Raw genomic sequence first — 22,578 nt, 5'->3', positions numbered from 1 at the left:
ATTTTGAAATGAAAACACTTTTCAACAAACATTCCTATATTTTCATTCAACTTTCAAATTTCATGAAAAAAGCTTTAGTTTGGTAGCTATATATACTCTATGTCAAAACAAATTTGATTTTCATGAATGTTTATTTAAATGCACTATGTACTAACAAATTATAGTTTAGGGATAATCATCTTTGATGAAAACCATTTTCTCATAACACCTACAGCATATAGAAATGCTATAGAAGCTAAGAATGTTAAATGATTGCAATTCTGGATGTAAGACATGATATTTCATGGGAAAGTTAACAAATGTTAGCTAACACATTAAATCATCAATATAGTAAAGGAAGGCAAAAACTTTGTGCTTATTTTTATATCATCTACGGAACAGGGCAATAGTGAGGAATAGCTCATTGCAAAGCTTAAAGTACTATATATAAATATGAGTAATTATTATCATCATATTCTTTATACTTATACTTATTTATAGAAACAGATTTAGAATTTTGAAGGCCCATTAGAGATTCATCCTCTTCAGCCCCTCCCCCCTTAATTTTACATATTTGGGAACTAAGGTTAAGAGAATTTAAATGACTTTCCAAGGTAACCCAGTTACACAAGTTTCCCCACTGTCATTTGACTACTATATGGCAAGCTGGCCATGTCCTATGAAATGTTTCTTGCCTTTGGATACATGATGAAACTGAATTTTTCAAATCCATTATTCACTTCCTTGATGAAAATCTATGAGCCATCATTCAATATGGCTATGAATTTGTCTAATTCACTTATGATGAGAGTACCACTATAGATATGTATGTATATACTGTAAAAATTAAAATTAATGTCAATAATAAAAATTATATATTTTAAGGGATTTATTAGTGGTCATTAGAAATCAAGGAATAAAGAGGATACAAAATAAAGATCACATGCCCAGGGCTGATTAGCTATTTCAAAATCCCTACACTTAGCTTACCATTGCCACCATGCTGGCTGCAAGCCCAAGAAAAGGACTCAAGAGAACTAGACTGCCCACTCACTAATATCCTGTCTACAGGAAGTACGTAACAACAGGAAGTCAGTGGGCTCTTGGTGTAGTTTTTTAGGGTAACATTTTCAATTACACAATACATATATATATGTATATATTTATATGTATACACATATTTATAGACATATACATATTCATGCATGAAAAAAGTAATTAAATACAAGTAGTTTGGAAGGGAGGGCCCTGGATGATCAGGAAAATCTTCATGGAGAAGTTGATGTTTGAATGCCAGCTTTAAAGAAATGGAGGTAAGAAAGGAACACATTCCAGGATGATAGCCAGTGTTAAAGCACATGGAGATGGGAAAGAGAATGTGCCAGGTGCATAGCAAAGAGAAGACCAGTTTAGCTAAATTGAAGAATGAGGGAGTAATATTTAATAAGGATGGAAAGGCTTAATAGTAAGGTCAGATCCTATAGGTTTTCAAAAGCTAAACAGATGACTCTCTCTCTCTCTGTATATGTACATATTTATAAATGACTGAATATATGTTATATTATATATATGTATATATAATTCTAGAATGAACAGGAAGCTATTGGAGGTGATTGTTGAGGGCTACTGGTCACACAGTGAATAGAATGTTAGACTAGGAGTCAGGTTTACTTAAATTCAAATTTTACCATAGACACTAACTGGCGGTAAGATCCTAGTCAAGTCACTTAAACATACTTGGCCATAATTTCTTCATCTGTACAATTAAGATAATAAATAGCACTTACTTCATATGTTATGAAGATAAAATGAAATAATATATATGTACATATATAAAGTATTTCTTGAACTTTTAGATACTATAAATGTGGATTATTATTATCATTGTTGTTATGGGAGTCACATATTCTAATCTGCACCTAATGAAATTTCTTTGATGACTCTGTGCAGAATGACTGAGAATGGGGAGAGACTTGAGGAAGGTAGATCACTTAGGAGTCTGCTACAATAATTAGAAAAAGAGTTGATGAGGGCTTGAAATAAGAGGATAGCTGTGTGAAGGGAGTAAGATTTGAAAAAGGTTATGATTTGGCAATTGCTTGGATAGTCATCAGAGCTGCTGATAAAAAAGACTCACTATTTTCCCCCATTCTCCTATTATGTAATTTCATTGCTATGTGAATTCCCTCCATCTTTGTAGATTAACACAGATTCTGCAAAATATAGCTTTAAAGAGTTGCCTGAGTTACTGAGAAATTAAGTTGCTCCCCCAAGGTCGCTAAGTAAACATGAGCCAGAAGCTGTGCTTGAACCCATGTGTCTAATGCAGACTAACCATTGTGAAGTCCTAGTATTTAGTAGGTAAAGTTGATCTCATGAGCATTTATACTACTATGTGAATAGTACTTTTAAAAAGAATACTTTATACATAGTGTGTTATATAAGTGTTATTAATGTTAGGTTATGTCATGTCATTTTATATAATTTATTTATGTATAAATAATATTACATATTATTAAGCAAGTATAGTTAATACAAAGCAAAATCCTGAAGCCTTTTATAAATATACATTAGGGACAAATGGGAAAGAATATTGCCTCCATCAGATGACATTTGAATGCAATCTCTGATACTACTTGTATGATCTTAGGCAATTCATATAACATTATGTGCAAATTGAAAGGGTAAGATTAAATGACCCTATGTTTTTAAGAACTCTGACAATAGCTGCTTATTAAAAAGGAGGTAAAAAAGTTGCTACCAGATATCTAAATCTGGAAAAATATAGACCTGTCATAGAATGAAGGTAAAAGACGGAATGCCCATGTCATCCACTGGCATTTATATGTCAAGAGATAGAAATGAAGAATCTCAGTATACTGGTACATCTCCTATGAAGGGACAATGAGCAGACAATATTTCTATAGATATATGTATCTACGCAAATTTATTATCTTCTCTCTAGAATACAAAATCACTTAGGGCAAGAATAGTGACCTGTATGCATTTGCTTTTCCAACTGTAGCTAGCAGATTGCCTTGTACAGAGCATTTTTTATATCAATCAGCACTAAATTATTAAGTGGCTTCCACATGCCAGACATTGTGCTATGCCCTGGAAATACAAAGATAAAAATGAAAATTCCTGACCCCAGGACCTTCTATAGTAGAAAATAGATTTTAAAATGAATGTTTTAATTTTCATTGTAGTCATTTTGGAAAATTATATGCTTATTTCTATTATGCAAAACTTAAAGCACTATGCAAATACAAGCTTGTTGTTAGTGATATTATCATATTGCTGCAGCTCACAACAGCCTCTCTTTAGAGACATTTTATGAATAACACAAGAAACTTAGTCTCTGCCTTTATAAGAATTTTTAAAAAGATGCTACCCAACTTTGTTGAGGCTATATAACCAGATATGATCTAAAAATGAGACTTTTAGCTAATTTCAGAAATTAGACCCTATTTCAGAAGATGAAATTTTATCATTATTGAAGATACTTCAATGATCATCCTGCAGACTCTGAAGGAAATTCCAAAATAAAGGATTCAAAATGATGTTGATGTATGGACTTATTCTTCTAATGTTTACAACTTCTTGGTATCTTCTCTGAGATGGACTACATTTATTTGTATATACATGTCCTTCTATTCATTTATTGTTTTATCAGTCACTTTGTGTGGTTCTAAAAACACAAGCAAATAAGTGAAGAGCAGAGAATGACACTTGTTCCAGTCTACTATCCAAAACACTCTCTTAAGAGAGAAATTCATATATCATCACCTTTCTCATGACTACCTGAATTCCAGTGGTGTTAAGAGAAACTGTAATCCAATCCGTGGTGATTCATCTTCCTTCAGTGGAAATCATATGTCATTTCTTCTGTTTTGTTTTTTTTTAAACCCTTACCTTCCGTCTTGGAGTCAATACTGTGTATTGGCTCCAAGGCAGAAGAGTGGTAAGGGCTAGGCAATAGGGGTCAAGTGACTTGCCCAGGGTCACACAGCTGGGAAGTGTCTGAGGCCAGATTTAAACCTAGGACCTCCCGTCTCTAGGGCTAGCTCTCAATCCACTCAGCTACCCAGCTGCCCCCCCATTTCTTCTGTTTTTGCATAGGCTTTTGCCCTTGACCAGAATACACAACTTTTTTACTTACCTCTGCTACTTAGAATCTCTAGTTTGCTACCTTCTATACACTTTTAGCTCCTAACTCCGCCACTTCTAAAGTAATTATTTTGTGCTTATTTTGTATATATTTTAATGTACATATATGTGTATATATTGTCTTTATCAATAGAATATAAACTCCTTGAGGGAACAAATTGTTTTATTTTTTCCTTTGGATATCAAATGCTGAATCCAATTTGAACAGAGTAAGCATTTAACAGATGTTTATTGCTTGATTTTAGTCTAAATAGATTGTAAATACAGTTTCTTATCATGGATATCTTGTGCATATCTTACTGTTAAAGGTTTCTTTAGAGTTTCTAACCAATACTTGATCTAGCTTTCCACTGATTCTTTTTATATTTCATGGAAGCTGTTGAGAGTAATTGGATTATTCATTTTTATCTCTAATTTATGATATATGATTAGACTACTTCTTTTTCTGGTCACGCACAAACTTGGATATGAATTTCATGATAATTCTCAAACTTGAGCTGATGAAGACATAGAGTGAGGTAGTTGTGAAATATCAAAAACATTAAGTCTCTGAATTCCAAAATCCAGATGAATTGAAATTTCAACTCTACTATTTAACAACCAAAACTTACATTTTAATGCTTATTTGTATTTAATGTCACAATGCTTTCAAGCATTCTTCAAAAAAGTAATGTACAAATAATCCATAAAACTGAATATCATTGTCTGTTTAACAGCAAAGTGTGGTGGAACACTTAACAGCATGACTGGAGTGATCTTGAGTCCAGGTTTTCCTGGAGCTTACCCCAACAATTTAGATTGCACCTGGAAGATCTCATTGCCTATTGGTTATGGTAAGTAAAAGTATTTTTTTAATAGGAAAGAATTCCATTTTTAAACTTCCAAATTCTATAGTAGTAAACAGGAATAAAAATATATCTTAAACTTTGACTTAAATTATGTTATTTTTAAAATAAAAATGAAAATGAAAATTTGACATGCTCTCTATTAAATATTCAGAAAATGCATATTTGAAAAAATAAGTACAACTCAGAAATTTTAAAAGCAATTTAATTATTTGAATGTTGTTATAGGAGTCAAATATAATAATCCTTTTTAAAATGTTTTATTTATTTCATTATTTCCAAATTCATGTTAAAAATATTTTGTCATTTAAAAAAATTAAGCTACAAATTCTGTCCCTCCTTCTTATTCTCCTCCAACCCTTGAAAAGCCAAGCAATATGATATTGATTACATATGCAAAATCATGTAAAATATAAAGAATATACATTATAATTTAGTTATCAAAGAACAAATTGGGTTTTTTCAATAACTTAAAGGGATAGTGATTTTTTTAAATATCCTTTACTGACAGTTGAAAATAGTTATTTAAAAAATGTGATCAAAAGATCATGATTATTTTTAGATAGTGCATAAAATTCACAGTCACAGTATCAAGTATTTGATTTTTCACAGGAAAAAAAAAATTGATTTTTCACAGGAAATTTCGTTAGTTTTAGATTCATGCAAGTTATCTTTGATATTATTCAGTCATGAACCTTATAACCCATCAACATTTCTTTTTTTTCTTTCTTACTTTCAAGTAGCATGTTCAAGGACACTTCACTATATTATTCTCAGAAATAACTAGAAATTCTAGAACTATTATTCCATTTCATTGATTGTCAAATTTTATTAAAATCAAATATCTCCCCAAGTTTATGTTGTATTAATTATCTTTTAAAATTAATCCACTTTGAATTTAACTAGTTACTACTTTAATAATGCTATAATTTCTCAATAGTACATGAAATAACTTGGAGACTGCCTGGAGTTTCATGGAAAACATAAATGTGAATTATTACTCTAGGAAATGTTTCAAGTTTTATTTCCTTTTATTCTTTTATAATTTTAGGTTGCAAGAATATTTTTTTAAAGGTATGAATTTGAATTTAGGAATTTGAATGTATGCTGTAGAACATTGTGTTATATAAGTGGTGCTGCTAGCATATAATTTCATTAATTGAAATATCAAAGTTTATAACTCTAAATATCCATGAAATTAACCTAATTATTTAGTATTGATTTGTTATTTGTTATTCATGCACTTTTCTAAACCTTTCTTTGAACTTTGTATATTTTGGTCTACATGTTCTCTGTGTTACACAGAAGATTTATTCGGGATAAGGATTTTATTGTGTAAACAATTACTTGCCATTGTTATCATTATTTGTCAATATACTAATGCCTTCAAATATCAAGAACAGTCTGAAGATAGGACAATGCTGAAGAATTCTGTCAATACTAATAGAAGACATATTTCTGACTTTAATTTAGCAATCACAATAGCATGACAAAGTACATCATCTTAAATGTAGAAATTTTCATCTAAGTCTTTTAGGTATTTCCCTTAGTCCTTTTCCCTATATTAGATATATTTTTAAATTGATAATTAAAACCTAAAAGGTAAAAGAGCACATATACAGTTTGCATGAATTTCCCCCCCATTTAAACCTATATCTGTAAGAACACATTGTTAAAGCCAAGGATATTTTTTTTTATGTATTTAGAATGAGAAATAACATCTGAAGTTCAGTGGGTAGTAGAATGAAGGTTCATAGGGGAACCTCTTCTTCAATATCTCCCCTGAAAAAAGGCAGTACAGATATTCCAAAGAAACTTTAAAACTATCAGAAATCCTCATAAGAAAAAAAAGTAAATGATTCAAAGAAATTTAACAAGCATCAAAAAGGCCAAGTACAGAACAACAATATATTATGAGATAAAAGAACCAGAAGCAACAATGCTAGAAGAATCATATAGTGAAATAGTCCCATCAATAACATCAAAAAGAAAGATATAATCCCCTGAATTTGCAAAAGGAAATAGACAAAATATATTGAGGAAATTAAAGATAAAATTGACACATAAAAATAAAACAAGATCAAATTTGGAAGGAGATGAACACAATTGCAGATCTTAGGGATAATTTAAAATAATTCTGTTTATATTTTTGTAAATAAATTTCTAAATAGTTAATTTACAAAAAGGGAATTATTTTGCTAAAGAATACAGTAGTGTGGGTAATAAAGAAAGAAAAATCACAAGTCTAGCAAATTGCTCAACTAGAAAAAATATGTGTTTTATAAGCAATGAAGACAAAAATGAGAGGGAAAAACATAAAAAGAAAATTTAAAGGTTATAGAACAAGAAAATAGAGGCCATTTCTATTACAGGAATTCAAAAAAGTAATTTTTTTCTCATCCCTATAAATATTAAGAAATTAAATATATATATACAAAATTTAAAATCAGTAGAAATTCATTGGAAGCCACAGGATTGAAATAAAAATTTAACTCATCCAGACACATCATTAGGCATCAACAATGTAGTAATAAAGAGATGCAGATTTCCTAAGGTTTTTTTTTTAAGCTCCAAGTCTGTGATCCAAGAAGAAGATATTACATACTGAAAAACACTGATCAGTCCTTCACAAAATTGTCCTACAAATATCAACTTTGCATCAGGAAGATCTGTGATTAAATCCTGCCTTAGAACTTTACAGCTGTGTGGACCCTTCAACCTATGTCTTCTCAGTTTCCTCATCAGTAAAATGGGAATAATAAAAGCACCTACTTTATAGGATTGTTGTGAGTATCTAATGAATTAACTTATACAATGCTATGCAAACATTGAATGGTAAATAAATTCTAGCTATTATTATTCTCAGTTAATTGCAAAGGTTAAAATTTAGTAATTGCAGTAACATGTTGAATATGAGGATAGTAACTTTATTAGAGATGTTTTTTTCTCTTTCCTTTCTTGGCAGGTAATTCAATAAAACATGTTTGGAAGGAAACAATTTTAATGACAACAAAGATTAAAAAATTAATTTGGGGGCAATAAAAAGAGCACAGGAATCACTAAATTGAAATTTAAGGCCCAGTTGTCAATAATAGACTATTTGACTATAGGTAAATCATGTCTCATCTTTGTCATCAATTTTCCCATTTATACAATTAAGGAATTTAGAATCACATAATCTCATATTTAGAAGATACTTTAGAGACAATGAAATCCAGTCTCATACCTTTAAAATACACCTGGCAAATAGTCAACAATCAACAGCAAACACTTTATTGTACATAATATGTGTAAGATATGTTAGGGCTAAAATTAGGGTTTTTGACTGAATATATTATATTAGTGGTTGTCGCTCAGGGAAGACGCCTCACCTAAACCATGCCACAGAACCAAAAACCACAAGCATGCCAAAACACTGCCCAGAGCTCCCAACGTCAAGTAATCTCCCAATGCCGCAGAGAGAACCCAACCTCTCCAAGAGAGAGACAGAGAGAGGAAGTGATGCAAAATAGACAGTTCTTTACATCACTTCCTGTGTCTCACATGTACCAATGGTGGCTTACGCTTGGCTTAGGACAGCTCAGGGATCAATTTTTTCTGATTTGTCACTTGCTAGCACATGCAGGTCACAGACCATCCTCCCCTACAGATAATCCTTAAGTGGGGGTGTATACATTCTTGGTTACTAGAATTCTAAAGACTAAGCAGGGTGGAGTAAATCTAAAATTCACAGATAAAAGGTGACACACTCGAGATACAAATAGAAAAGTTAAGCAATTTTTTACCTCAATGAACTCATATTCTATAGTGGAAGACAAAAATAAATATATAAGTATATTCAAAGTACATACAAATAATCATAATGTTTACGAGTCAGTGAATGTCTGACTAGAGAAGAAGTGGATCAGGAGAGCCTTTGCACTTGTGCCTTGCCGGGTTTCCATTTCAAGATGCCCCTCCCAAGTAAGCTCATCACTTCTAAACTCACCCTAATTTGTAACTCTAGTTTTAATGAACTCTACCTCCTTCAGCTTCCTTTTTGTTCTCTTTTGTGGGTTGGAAGATAGAGTACCAAGCTCTTCTCAAAGCTTGGGAACATGGTTGTCCTGGACACTTAAAATGGAGCTTTTGAGAAGTAACCAATCTAAGGAAGGGATCTGGGGGAATGAGGCATCTTCCATGATGAGAAGACTACTGAGCAGAGTGGACTTCTATGCTGAATGGCTCCTGAGTATAATCATCTTCCATGGTGAGAAGATGGCTTCATCATGGTGAAGAAAGAATGCTGGATAATTAGGAACAAAGAATGAAACAGTGAACATGGCTGGCCTATTCACTTTTGTGATGATTAAAAATTCTAAGAGATGAGGTTCTGGATAAGAAAATCAGTTTATTGATCAGGTTATCAATAATCAACAATTAATTTGGTTAGTAATCTTTTGGTGATCAAAGACAAAGAAATTCAGCCTTGCAGGTCACTAAATACAATTTTGGAAGTCTATAATTCAGCTCTTCCCTAGATATTCCAAGATATTTTTATCTGGTAAATAACCAATGAAGTGGCCCATCATTCTCTCCCCAAATCCTGTATTGATAATAGAAAATCATATGCCTGCTCCTAGGTTCCACTATCCAAAAGAAGAAATCAGATTCTGTCCAGTAATGACTAATTTTGTTCAACACTTTTCAATGCAAGGTTCAAGGACTCTTTCTTGCTGCTCTCAGACAAACCTGTCCTAATCTGTTTTTTATTTATCAGGCAAGAGAACACATAGTCTCAATTTTTATTACCTTACAATGGCAGATCCTCAAGGGTAGGAGCATTCCTTGAATTCTCTAGGAACAGAGGAAGGAGGTAGGAGATTTGAGGGATAAGTCTTAGCCTCAATTCAAAACCCAGAAATAGAAATAATCCAACATATTAGAAACACATCTCAATTTCTTTAAAATGGAGTTTTGGCAGAAAATTAACCAATCAGAGACAGAGGTCACAGGGAAGGAGAGAGCTTCCAGTGTAAGAGAGCAGTTGAGGTAGAAACTTCTTCCAAGTTAAGAAGAATAATGGGGTGAAATGATCTTCCATGTTGAATAAACTGATGAGAGAAAAAAAAAAGTTTGGAGAATCAGAGGTGGAGTTGAAACAAATATTAGAAAGACAGTTGAAAATTAAAAAAAGAATAACAAAAAAAAAGACTGTGTACTAGGTTGCAGCTCAGTTTCAACAATAACTTCTTCAAAAGAAGTGGTATAAAAGACTTCAAAAAGAATACTTCATACTGAAAAACAGAAAGGCTTGACTAAAGTGTCTGTCTTAATGATATTCCTCATTCTTACTGGCTGAAAGGATTTCTTCCTAACCTCATTTTTAATAATACTGTCTGGATCTATCCTTGGTGCTTTCAAACAAGAACTATTTATTGAATACTTATTGTGCCTGGTACTGTGGTAAGAGTGAGGTTAACAAGATACAAGAAAAACAAGATCCTGGTATTTTGCATTATAATCTAGTTATTTGTGCATGGATCTCTCCCTTTGATTGAAAATATCTTTATTGTATTTTGTAAATATATTCTTTCATTTTCCTTTAAGGGTTCATGTATTTTCATTTTTGTATTGTTATCATCTTTTGAGGTTGCATTTTGGTCATCTCTCTTGTTGAACTAGTTTTCTAATTTCAGCTTTGTCTCTGCCTTTTGCTCATTTGGGGGTTATTCCCCCCCCCCCTTGATATTGTCTACATGCTGAAGATTAGCTGTCTTCTTGGGGTGGAGGGAGTAGTATCCCATACTTGTATTGTGTCTGTGTATTCATCTGTCAGTTCCAGATTGAGCACTTTGTAGAAGAGGCCTGGTTGGCCTGCTTTGTGGAGGTTTGCAACTATTTAGTTCAGCAGGTTGAATTGGATTCTGCCCAATCCCACTGAGGCTAAACCTTGTTGGGAAGAGTTCCTCCAGCTGCTGCCTGTCCTGGGTCACACCTGGCCTCTGATCTGACTGGACTATGCCAGTCTGCTTTCTTCCCTCTGCTACCTTTTAAGTTTTGCAATGGTTTGCATTCTTTCCCTCCCGAGGCTAGAGCAAGACATCTCTGCTCTTTTTCCCTGACACTTGCTCTGTGTTACACTTGAATTCCACAGAGGTTTGTTTAGTACTCCTCCTCATTCTCCAGTGAGATGAGTCCTCCTTCCTCCTTGCTCTCTCCACTTGACTACTTTACGCCTTCTTCTGTTGGTTTTCCCACATCAGAATTTGTTTTAAGGATCTTTGATTTTTCTGTGGTCATTTGGAGGATGGTTGGCAAGCTACAAGAATTTTTTACTGGGCCATCTTGGCAACTGACAGTCAACGACTATGATTTGTTTTCAATTTCCAGTGTAGGGGAAATTAAGCAATAGATATTTTGACTATTTCTTATATTTCTAAGACTTGACCTGAATATTTTCATTCCCCCTGAATCTGAGTACGTTATATCTTGCTAAGACTGCATTTACACTTACTCAGAATGAGCTCTGGCTTACTGTTGCATTTTAAAGCATTTTTGCCAAATGTTGTTTTTATTCAGAAGGTGAGAGAAAATGGTCTGAATATGCTAATTGTACAGTTTGACATTCTAGTTGCTGCTGCAAATTAGCACCAAGTTTATACATTTTGTCCTGTCATGTTTCCATTTTTGAAGAAGGAAAAATAAGTCAATGGTAGGAGATTTTTAGAATAAACCTCTGAAGAAATAAAGTATTACAACTGAAAGGAACCACAAAGATAATCTAATTCAACATCCTTATTTTATATATAAAGAAACTTGAGACTGAGGAAATGTTACAGAATCACAAAAAATATATAGTTAGAAGAGACTTCATTGGCAATTTTAATCAACTGACAAATAAAAGGAATTCCTTTTATGATATCTCTAGCCAGTGATCATCCAGGCTCTGCAAATAAAGAAAATTCTTATTTATAGAACTCCAAGGAGGGGAAGTACATCACTTAGAGGTAGCCCAAATTCTTCTTTGAAAAGATCTAAATGTTAGGGATCTTGTTCTTAAATTTCCCTATCTAAGGTTACAGAAAACTAGAACTAGTATTTTAATACAGGCTTTATAACTCAAAAGTTAGTTCTCTTTATACCATTATGCACCAGGCCATTCCAGTGCTTATTCACATTCAGAAATATTTTTAAAGCTTTCTATCTCTTATAAAGTCTTTTCTGTATTCTGTGCATTGGTTGCAGTACTGGACCTAGAGTCAGGAAGACCTGAGTTTAATCTGGCCTTGGCCTCAGACACTTACTTAGCTATATAACCTTGAGCAAGTCACTTAACCTCTCTTTGTCTCAGTTTCCTTAACTGTGGTATGAAGATTATAACGTGACCTACTTCCTGGGGTTATTTTGATCATCATAACTGATATTATTATGAAGCACTTGACAGTTCCAGGTACATAGTAGGCATTTAATAAGTGCTGTTTCCTTTCTTTTCTTTGAAATTTCTCTCCCATTCTGACTCTGAACACTGGATCTTCACCATCCTATCCTGGATAGGATGTTTTCACTGTCATTCAGTCTAACAACAGATCTGGCTGTTGCTCACACTGGGATAAGGAAGAATCACTAAGTGTATTTAAGTTGCTCAGCTGACTACAGATTTTAGAAAGTCATTTAGTGGTGGTTACTCCAAATTGAATTTGATTATTTCAACCTGGGCACTTGTTACTGACAAAATTTTCTCAGTGATATGGGATGGGTTATGCTACCATAAAAACACAAAACATTAGGAAAAAAATGCTTTTTCAATTAAGCAAAAGATGGAAGTGGGTGAGAGGGGTTTTGGAGGGATTTGATATCTACTGTTGTAATTGGTTGTCTCATTTTTCTATCATGTGCAGTGCTGAAAAGTTAGGAATCCAAGAGAGCTTCTATTACTGTCTTTTTTAATATTGTCATAATTATTTTTTCTGAGGCTGACAAACATGTTGAAATTGAGAAAAAATTTGCCTGTTACTGAAAGTTGCCTTTTATTTTGGGCAAAGAGCATGTTTTGACACAAATAGACTTCAATTCCCATACACATTCTAAAAGGTAGTCTATAGAACATTAAACTAAATTGAATTGAATAAAATTGAACAAAATTATAAAGATTTGTTCCAAAAGAGAAAAACACATACACACATATATCCCAATGCACAGTTAAATAAATTTGTGTGTATATATACATATACACACACATATATAATATGCACACATATAAGAACAAAGATAAAAATTTAATGCAGATACAAATATATATGTATTTATGCACACACATACATGTTGTCTTGCATGTAATATTTTATAAATATAAGATTTAGAATGGGTTTGACTAAATAAAAGAATTAAAATAATTGAATTGTTATCACCGTTTATACAAAAAAAAACCAAACCTCTTAAGTTAGAGCCTATTATTAGCTCTTAACAATTTAGTTTAATAGAGATATAGTAAAAAAAAGAGATGTAGGGAAAAATAGGAAATATTGCCTAGCTAGCTACTCTATAATAGCTGTCCTAAGAAGTCCAGTTCACCATCCAGGAAGGGCTCCCTCAAGTCCCGCTCTCCATGTGGGAGTTGTAGTAGTCTCTTAAGCCAGGAGTCCTTCAGCAAGGATTCCACCAATGCAAGCTGCAGCCACTCACCCAGCAAGCCTTTCTAGCACAGAAAGCTTGAGTCCAGAAAAAGGTGACTGCCTCCAAGAATCTCCCTTTCAGCTCAGCTCATCAATGCAGAATGAATCTAGGAAAAAGACCCAGACGATGTTCCATCTCTCCTTTTTTACCCCCCCCCTTTTTTTCCCAAGTCACTTCCTGTCTCTCCCCCTCTTCACAGCCTTTCAATTTGCCTAGTACTGCCCAGGGTGGGGCAGTGCTTGTGGCCTTTGGAGGTGTGAGCTTTCTCTAGTAAGTAATTTGTGAACTCTCTTACTTAGTGACTTGTTAAGTAGGGGTACTTTAAATTCCTGATTGATTAAATTAAATGTTGCTGATTGATTAAAAATAAACATAGAATTTGAATTCTCTTTCATAATGACCAACTGAAAATTCTGAAAGTTGAGGCAGAGTGCTCTTACTATTTGATTGAGGACTCATTTGTCCATTAAAATGTATTAAATTTATGAAGTATAAGTAAATTCAAAGTAATAATTGATTTTTCTCCATATTTTTGGTTCCAAGGAAGAAGAAAAAACTCTTAAATTGTACTATAAACAAATAATAATGTTTTTCTTTATTATGATAATGATGATTAGAATTGCTAAGAGATTTTCCCCTTCCCTTTTCTTTTCTTTGGCTTCATCCTGAGCCATTGGACACTAAAGAAAAATTTTCTCCATCTTTTTATCTTGTCCTATAATTGTTTTTTTTAATTAAATTTTAATGTGAAAAAAGTATTTCTATACAGATAATCTGCTCCTAATTCATTGTTCTTGTGACAAATTTTAAAAAGTAATGATGTACAATAGGAAAAAAAAAACTATGAACTTGTCTGGAAACTAGGGTTCAAATCTTCAGTCTGATAATTAATGGCTATGTAACTATGAGGAAGTTGTTTAAATTTATAACTCTCAGTTTTCTTAATGTGGTATAGTAATATCAACTGTTAGGAATTGTAATATTTTAGATGAGGAAATAAATTAGTCTAATGCTATCAATATAGCAACTAAGATTCAGATAACAACAGTGACTTCCCAGTTACATTGATTTTAAGTTGCAAGTCAGTTTTCAAAGCCTACCTTTCTTTTTTGTTTGTAACAGGCATGCTTTTCAATTCTATGTTACATTCCTGAGTGAGCTGCTACTGTTCCACATGCATCCATCATTTGTCCTACTGTGTCTGTGTGTTTTCTTTACCAGTCACTTATATTCCAATGAACATTTTTCTTTTATTTATTTTTCTTCCAATTAAACTTTTCAAATAGGACTTCTTGCTTCTCCTTCCATTAAGCTTTTTTTTGTGTGTGTGTGAAATCTAGGTTTCTACTCAGAATGCTTTAACTGAATATTTCTCGATATAGTCAGTAGTCAACAAGCTTATGAAATATAATGAGAACTGCAAACATATTGTCTGTTCCACTCAACTTCTATTATTTGACAGGTGTAACAAGTCTAAAAGAATAAAATTAAGTCTCTAATCTTCAAAAGGAATTATGTATGGGAGAAAAAGCTATTTTTCAATTTAGTCCTTTGTCAGTTGATCTAATCTGAGTCTTAAGCTTCAGAAAATTAAAGAATTTGGAAATTTAATGTGAAATTATACAATTTCAGGTTAGCACAGAACACTTCATGCAGACAGTCAGAAACACTAAACGCATTGGAATTTCTTTTGTATGTTGCTGAACTGTTCTAATATAGTTGACTGAATGTTATAACCAAGGAAAGATTTTCAAATGATTTTGCCTTTTAGCTTGTGAACTTCTGAAAGCCTGAAAAATAAAAACATTATTTTTATTTGTAATGTTTAATGCAAATTGAGGTAACTAAAACATTTGCATAACTAATAATGCATTGATTTTAGTAGCATTTGAATGGTCTTTAAGGATTTCTGTTTTTCCGACAATGTATTCACTAACTTTCAGCCATTTCTATCTGCAAATGTGTAAGGTTTTTATACACATATGTATATATTTATTTTTGCATAAGAACATAAATATATGAAGCATATAGGTGGTTGGCAGTTTCCTGGTGCATATTTTAGAGACTAAACATTTTTATGTTTTATATTATATTTACTGATTTTACATTCTCTTTTTTACAGGTGCACATATTCAATTTATGAATTTTTCTACTGAAGCTAATCATGACTATCTTGAAATACAAAATGGACCTTTTCATACCAGTCCTATGATTGGCCAGTTTAGTGGAACTGATATCCCATCTGCCTTGCTAAGCACAACACATGAAACGTTGATCCATTTTTATAGTGATCATTCTCAAAACAGGCAAGGATTCAAACTTGCTTATCAAGGTAAGAAATAACTGATTCAAAAGTCTCCTCACCTCATGTTCCAAACATCTATTCTTTTAGCTAATAAAAAAAAATCTGTTTTACAAGTTTTGTTAAATTATAACTATATGAAAGTAAAGCTGCTGTGTTTATGTCAAAGGTTAACATACTTATAATGTGCACAGATACACATATGTACACTTAAATGATTATCATCATTATCATTTTCAAAGTCTTGTTGTCAGTCCTGAGCATCTAAAGGCATTTCCTCCATAAATCTTTTGTAGATTCTGTTTCTCTTTGAGGCTGCAACCCTGCATCCTGAAGCCCTTGGTCTCTCAGTATTTTGTTCTGCTACTTTAGTTTCTCAATATCACAAGTAAAATAGATTAAGGTATGCCAGAGTATAAAAGAGGGTCATAGGATATCTCTTTCAGTAATAGGTAATAATTATTTACTTCAAGGTTAAATTATGATTTTTAAAATACTAAAAATGATGGCAATATATTTAAATGGTTCTCTAAGGTTTGCAAAGCACTTTGTGAAATTATATCATTTAATGCTCATAATAACCTTATGAATTAAATGCTTCATTTTACCAATCAGGAAATTGAGTCAGGGAAAGTAAACATCTTGGCCAAGAGGTATACACCCAGTAATATTTTTGAAGTAGAAATTGAATTCAGGTTTTCCTTATTCCAAATCAAACACACTAACTACAGTACCATTCTTTGTCTAAAATCAGGCTAAAAATACATTAAAATCATGTTCTAATAATCCTTGCTAAGTGAATGTTATTTATTTTCCCTTTTGTTTATTTATGTATCTATTTAATAGAACTACATCTGACAGCAATACGGAAATTATTCATTAATATTGACAAGCAGTGGGGAATGTAATTGTGATTTTACTCTCACTAAAAAGACATTTTTTCAGCCTTTCCTAAATTTTTTAAAATGTACTGAAGGGAAAATGTCAAAACTAGTGTGATAAATATGAAATTTAAATAATCAAGTTTGGTAGCACAGTGCCCCGCAGATGGTAAATGTTTTATAAATACTTATATATTAGTAGAATAACCTTGGAAGTACAGTAGCAAGGAATACAGTACTTAAGATCTTTATTAAGCTAAAAATTAACTCTAAATTTAGGGACTATACGGTTTACCTTATACTGATTTTTTAAAAAAGAGCAATGAAAAATGATTTATTAAAATTATATATATATGTAAGCAAATATATAATGAATTCTAAGTGGTCAAAGTTCATATTTGTCTATAAAAAAGAGAATATTACAGATTTTAGACAGAATAGATACTATTCCTCTTTCTTCAACTTTAGCCATTCAGCTTTAACAATTGAACTATATTAACATCTAAAATCATTAAAATGTGGAGTAAAAATAGTGATAATGCAAAAATCCATGGAATTTGGTTTCATAAAGTTCTTTCCTCACAATAACACTGGGATGGAAGTAGAACAAGAACAACCCCTAAACTTCTGATAAGTTCAATTCAAAATAACTTATACAACTTTCTTTAGTATAATATCTCTTTTAAGATTATGTAAACCCATTTCCCTTTAGTCACTTTTCCTGTCAGATGAGGAAGTAATTGGTCACTATTTATGGTATAACACTACATTTTCTAGGAAACATGCATTTTACCATTTTTCTCAAGTCCTATGATTTTTATTCATTAATCCTTTTATTCATCTTTGTTGATGTCTATATGCCATTTTCTCTACAATATTTAAAATACATATGGAACCTAATACTGGAAGGGCATAAAAACTGAAATATGACTGGCCAGTGCTTAATCTGAGGACTTAAAGTGACCCTGAATAGCCATTTTGTGTTTGACTACTTGTCCATCCCCAAGCTTACTAACATGCCTTTGAGTCTGTTGACTGTTGTGATTTTTATTAGCAATAAATAATTTTTAAAATTTTTATTTGGGGATTATTTTAATTGTTTTTATGCAATACCAAATTTTCCTATTTGCCAAATCAGTAAACAAATTCATCATATTACCCTCTAATTCACCAGACACAGTTTTGATAATTGCCCACCTAACATAAACCTCTGGGACACTATTGATAGGTTGGCATTGATGAGTGGTTATTCAAAAGACTCTTCCCAACTTAGTATGCAGCTATCATTCTTATGAATTTAACATTTCATTTTAAAACACAAGGGCAGGTTTCCATATGTGTGACATCCTTAAGTGTTTAAAAAATCTTTTCCTCCTTGTATAAAATCTTTCATTCCTATACTTCTTTTACCAAATAAATGTTATTTTATTTATGTTGACTTTTTTCTGGATAAGGTTATTAATACCAATTTTATAAGCAAATCTGTTAAAAAACAAAAACACAGTTTACTCCAGTTAGGTATCTTGTAGAGATCAGAGAATTTGTTGGTTGATAGAATATTTTGAAAATTATCTTAACCTAATTTTAAGGAATTCAACTTTCTATCCTTTGTTTGCATAACAATATTAATTATTTCCATTCCAAGCAATTAGTTTAACACAGCATTAAAGTATAAGTAAATATATAAGAAGGTAAAGCACATGATGATTAATTTAAAGTATTCTACTTTATTGTACAGTGTCAGAACTGTTGAAAGTATACATTTTCAGGTTTAGTTAGATAGTTTATCAGTGTTTGCCATTTATACAGTTTATTTATGAATTGGCAAAGTGACACCTTTGCACTGATTTGTAGGTCACATCAAAATTTATAAGCCATACTTGTGATTTATAAGTTAAGGATCTAATTAATAAGTCATGAAAAGTTCCATAAATCACAAAAAGAATTCTTGTCATTCAGCTGATATATATGCTGTATACCTGCTACTTAAATTCCTGTCATTTATTTATGTCTATATAAAGGTCAAAAATGTTACAAGTGGATGTGGCTGTCATAATATAAAATTTCTAGAATAAAACCTGTGCAAATAGAAAATGTAGGGTTTTGATGAACAAAAGAATTGTTAGGCCATATTCTACAGCAAACAAACTGGAAAGCAAATGTGTGTGCACAGAAAATATTTTCAACTGAGTCCTTATGAAAATATATTATTTATGAAGAGGACCATTTTTATTCACATGACATTTAAAAATTTCACTTTAGCATTTATTGGAAATCGATAGATCTAAATGCAGGATGATGTAGTAGGGAGAATGGTGGATTTGGATTTAGATAGGAAGATTGGGGTTCAAATCCTCCTGCCACTACCTTTATAGGTTATTTGACCATAGATGAGTTGCTTTACCTTTGACCTCTAGCTTTCCCATCTGTAAAATGAGGGTGATACCACATATCTAATGAGAGACTGAATGGACAGGGGATAGCAAGCTAGCATTGATGTTAGGAAGACATAGGATGAAGTTATTCTTCTGATATACTACCTATTGTGTTACCTTGAACAAATCACTTAATCTCTCATTGCTCTAAACACTTAAGACACCAATTTATGGAAAAGTTGCTGATGTAAGTAATGTAGGGGATTCCCACACTTGGAGTTTACTTAATACAGTCCTATATACTTCTTGTGTCTACTTCATTAGAACTGTTGTGGGACCAAAATGTGATAATGTTTTGTATTTTGAAAACATTAAATCATGCTTGTTTTTAATACTAATGTCTCCTTCCTTATTCTTATGAGACATTTTATTAATAATTATAGCTAGCACTTATATAGCACTTTAGGGTTTGTGAAGTCTTTACAAATATTATTTCATTTAATATTCTTAATAATTCTGGGAAATTGGAGCTAATATCTTACAGATAAGGAAATTGAGGCAGTCACAGGTCAAATGATCTTCCCAGTCACCCAACTAGAAAGTATATGAAGCCAGATTCAAACTCAAATTGACTCCACACCCATTGCTCCATTCATCATGCTACCTAGCTGCTTTGTTAAATATAATGTTTTTTATGGTCATATCTTCTTTGATATTAATATTTACATATTTATTTTTAAGCATTAAAACATGATTTCATCAGTGTGGGGAAGTTCTGAGAGACAATTTCTTCCTTCTTACACTGCACTCACCTACTACACTTACACTTACAGTGTGTCTGTAATTCATGGTCACAGAGTTGCTTGGTGAGCTGAGGTTAAGTGCCTTGTACACATTTACATAGCTTAATGTGATAAGACAACTAGTACATGTCAGAGGTTGGACTTGAACCCATGTCCCCAGCTTCAGAGTTGTTCTTTCTATTCCATTATGCTACTTCCTTATCAGTTTCTAGCATTTTTATAAAACTTAAAATTAGAGTAATGAATTTCAAGTGGCTTTCTGCTGTTTCCACTATATCATAAATTATGTGTCATAAAATATCAAGATAGTAACAGAAAATTCAAAGTCTGTTAAAGATGGAAAATTTTAATTATTCTGTTTTCAAAAGTCCCTAGCTCTCCTATTTCATCTTACATAGTTTTCTATTATTCTGATTGCGTTACACTCCAGGTGATATCTAACTTTATTAATCCATCATTATCATTATCAAAATGCAAAATTACCTGGAGGTTTGGGGATTACAGAACTTGTCATTGTAGTGAGCAATTAAAAATGAGTTATGTCTCTCCACACTCCCTGGGATGATTTTAGTTTCAGTTAAAAAGTAAGTCAGGTTCACAATTTGAGTGACTTGATCTGTCCTTAAAGTGCAAATGCAATAGGCAAGCAAAAGAGTTGTTATTTTCTTGTAATATGACGACTTTTACTCTGTAAATATGCAGTCCTAGACTTCTTAAGATAGAATACTGCCAAGGATGGAAGTCAGGAGGAAAAGGGTTATAGCCACAAACTCACCTTCTGTGATTAAATCATTGTTAACTTTGGTGAGAGTAGTTTCAAGTGAATTGTGAGAACAGGATCCTACTGCAGAGGTTTTAAAAGAAAGCAAGGGGACAGAAGTGGAGACATCAATTGTTGATGGTTTTCTCAAGGAATTTAACCATGAAAGGGAGGAGAGATATTGTATATTAGCCAGCAGGGGTATTGATGTTAAATGAGGTTTAAAAAAAATTTTTTTTTATACACCCTTACCTTCTGCCTTGGAACCCATTTATTTGGTTCCAAGGCATAAGACCAGTAAGGGCTAGGTAATGGAGGCTAAGTGACTTGGCCAGGGTCATACAACTAGAAGTGTCTGAAGCTAGATTTGAACCTAGGACTTCCCATCTCTAGGCCTGGCTCTCAATCCACTGAGCCATCCACCTACCCCCAAATGAGGGTTTTTAAGGATGGGGAAACCCTGGGACAGTTTGTAGGTAGTAGGAAAACATAGACAGAGAGTGAATATTGGTAAGAAAATGAGACAAACTAGGACAAATTGTTGGAGAAGTTGAGACAAAATATAATTAATGGGATACCATAGATTTCCTTGGCAAGAAAAAAGATTTCTTCATGTGAGGAAGAAAGAGGAAATGGTAGAAGGCATCAGAATAATGTGAGAGAGGGAGAATGAAGAAGAAACTCTTGACAATTAGTATAATTTAAAATGATATTGAAATATTAGTCAGTCATCAACTGAGAGGGTGAGGGAAGGGTATACCATGGAAGTTTTGAGGATCGATGAAAGGTTTGGAACATTTATTATCATGGCTAAGATAGTGAATTAATTAAGGAAATACACAAAGATTCCCTTACTGAAGAAAGAAATCAGTTGAAGTCTGTTATGGTAGGATTTGGGGTGAGGAAAGAACAAGAGGGAAACATGTAAATAAATTATGATTTATTGTTTGGGAAGGGTAGGAAGGAATAAGGGTTTAGGAATAAACATACTTAATTCAAAAGCTAATTATCTCTAACTAACTAAACTCTATTACTAAGCTAAACATTAACTTCCCAATATCCAAGTCTCACACCAGGAGTCCAACCAAATAGGACCAGGATCTCAAGTTGGTAGATATCCAAGTAGGTCCAGAGATCTTCTCACTGATATTGCTAGCAGAACAGATCCAGAATACCTCTTTCCTCTGTTGGTCACAGGAAAAAAATCCTCTCCCAATCTAAATCTCAAATCCTTCAAGAGATGACCTTTGGGCAGATAGAATCTTCTCCCAGATCCCTCAGGCTCCCATGTGACCCTTGATCATATGCTCCTGTCAATCATTCTCTACAGTTTGCATCTCTCAATTTTTGCAACAGTTTTTATAAACCTTTCATCCTTTATCACAGGTCATATAACAAAAATTTATATTATATACCCTTTCCATAGTATTTTTTAAAAATTTTCTTCTGCTCCTTTTGTTATCATGAAAGTAAGAAGATTGAAGGTAGGGATGGTCGTAATCATCTAAGGCTGGGACTTGGCAAGGTATAATTTGTGGCAGAATGAAAGAGTAAAATGCTCAATGATAGAGGATATCAATAATTTGAATGTACTTTTGAATAGGAAATAGTGTTATCTTCAACATATTTCAAATATAACATGCTCTTTATATAAAGAGTTGATGAGATAACTAGATTGCTTCTCTTTGGTTGGCTTATATTGCAGAAGTTCTTTATAAGAAAAGACAGCTCTTTGAAGAAAGTTCATATTTCCTTCCTTTTGATTAACTTCCTCCATATTTAAGCACATTTATAAACCATGGTGCAAT

The 22,578-nt window shown here is 32.5% G+C and overlaps 1 protein-coding gene across 2 annotated transcripts in view; it reads left to right on the top strand.

Moving 5' to 3' along the window:
- CSMD1 (CUB and Sushi multiple domains 1) overlaps positions 1-22,578 on the top strand; it is a 2,624,761-nt gene that overhangs the window by 2,282,641 nt on the left and 319,542 nt on the right. For both annotated transcript variants that reach the window (XM_056823354.1, XM_007476228.3), the window contains exons 40-41: positions 4,866-4,982; positions 15,772-15,981. In XM_056823354.1, coding sequence (XP_056679332.1) covers positions 4,866-4,982; positions 15,772-15,981 — 327 coding nt within the window. The remainder of the gene's footprint in view (positions 1-4,865; positions 4,983-15,771; positions 15,982-22,578) is intronic.

The sequence above is a fragment of the Monodelphis domestica genome, chromosome 1 (assembly GCF_027887165.1).
Source record: "Monodelphis domestica isolate mMonDom1 chromosome 1, mMonDom1.pri, whole genome shotgun sequence".
NCBI lineage: Eukaryota > Metazoa > Chordata > Mammalia > Didelphimorphia > Didelphidae > Monodelphis > Monodelphis domestica.
Note: the sequence above shows the minus strand (reverse complement) of the source record. Positions and strands in the feature narration are given on the sequence as shown.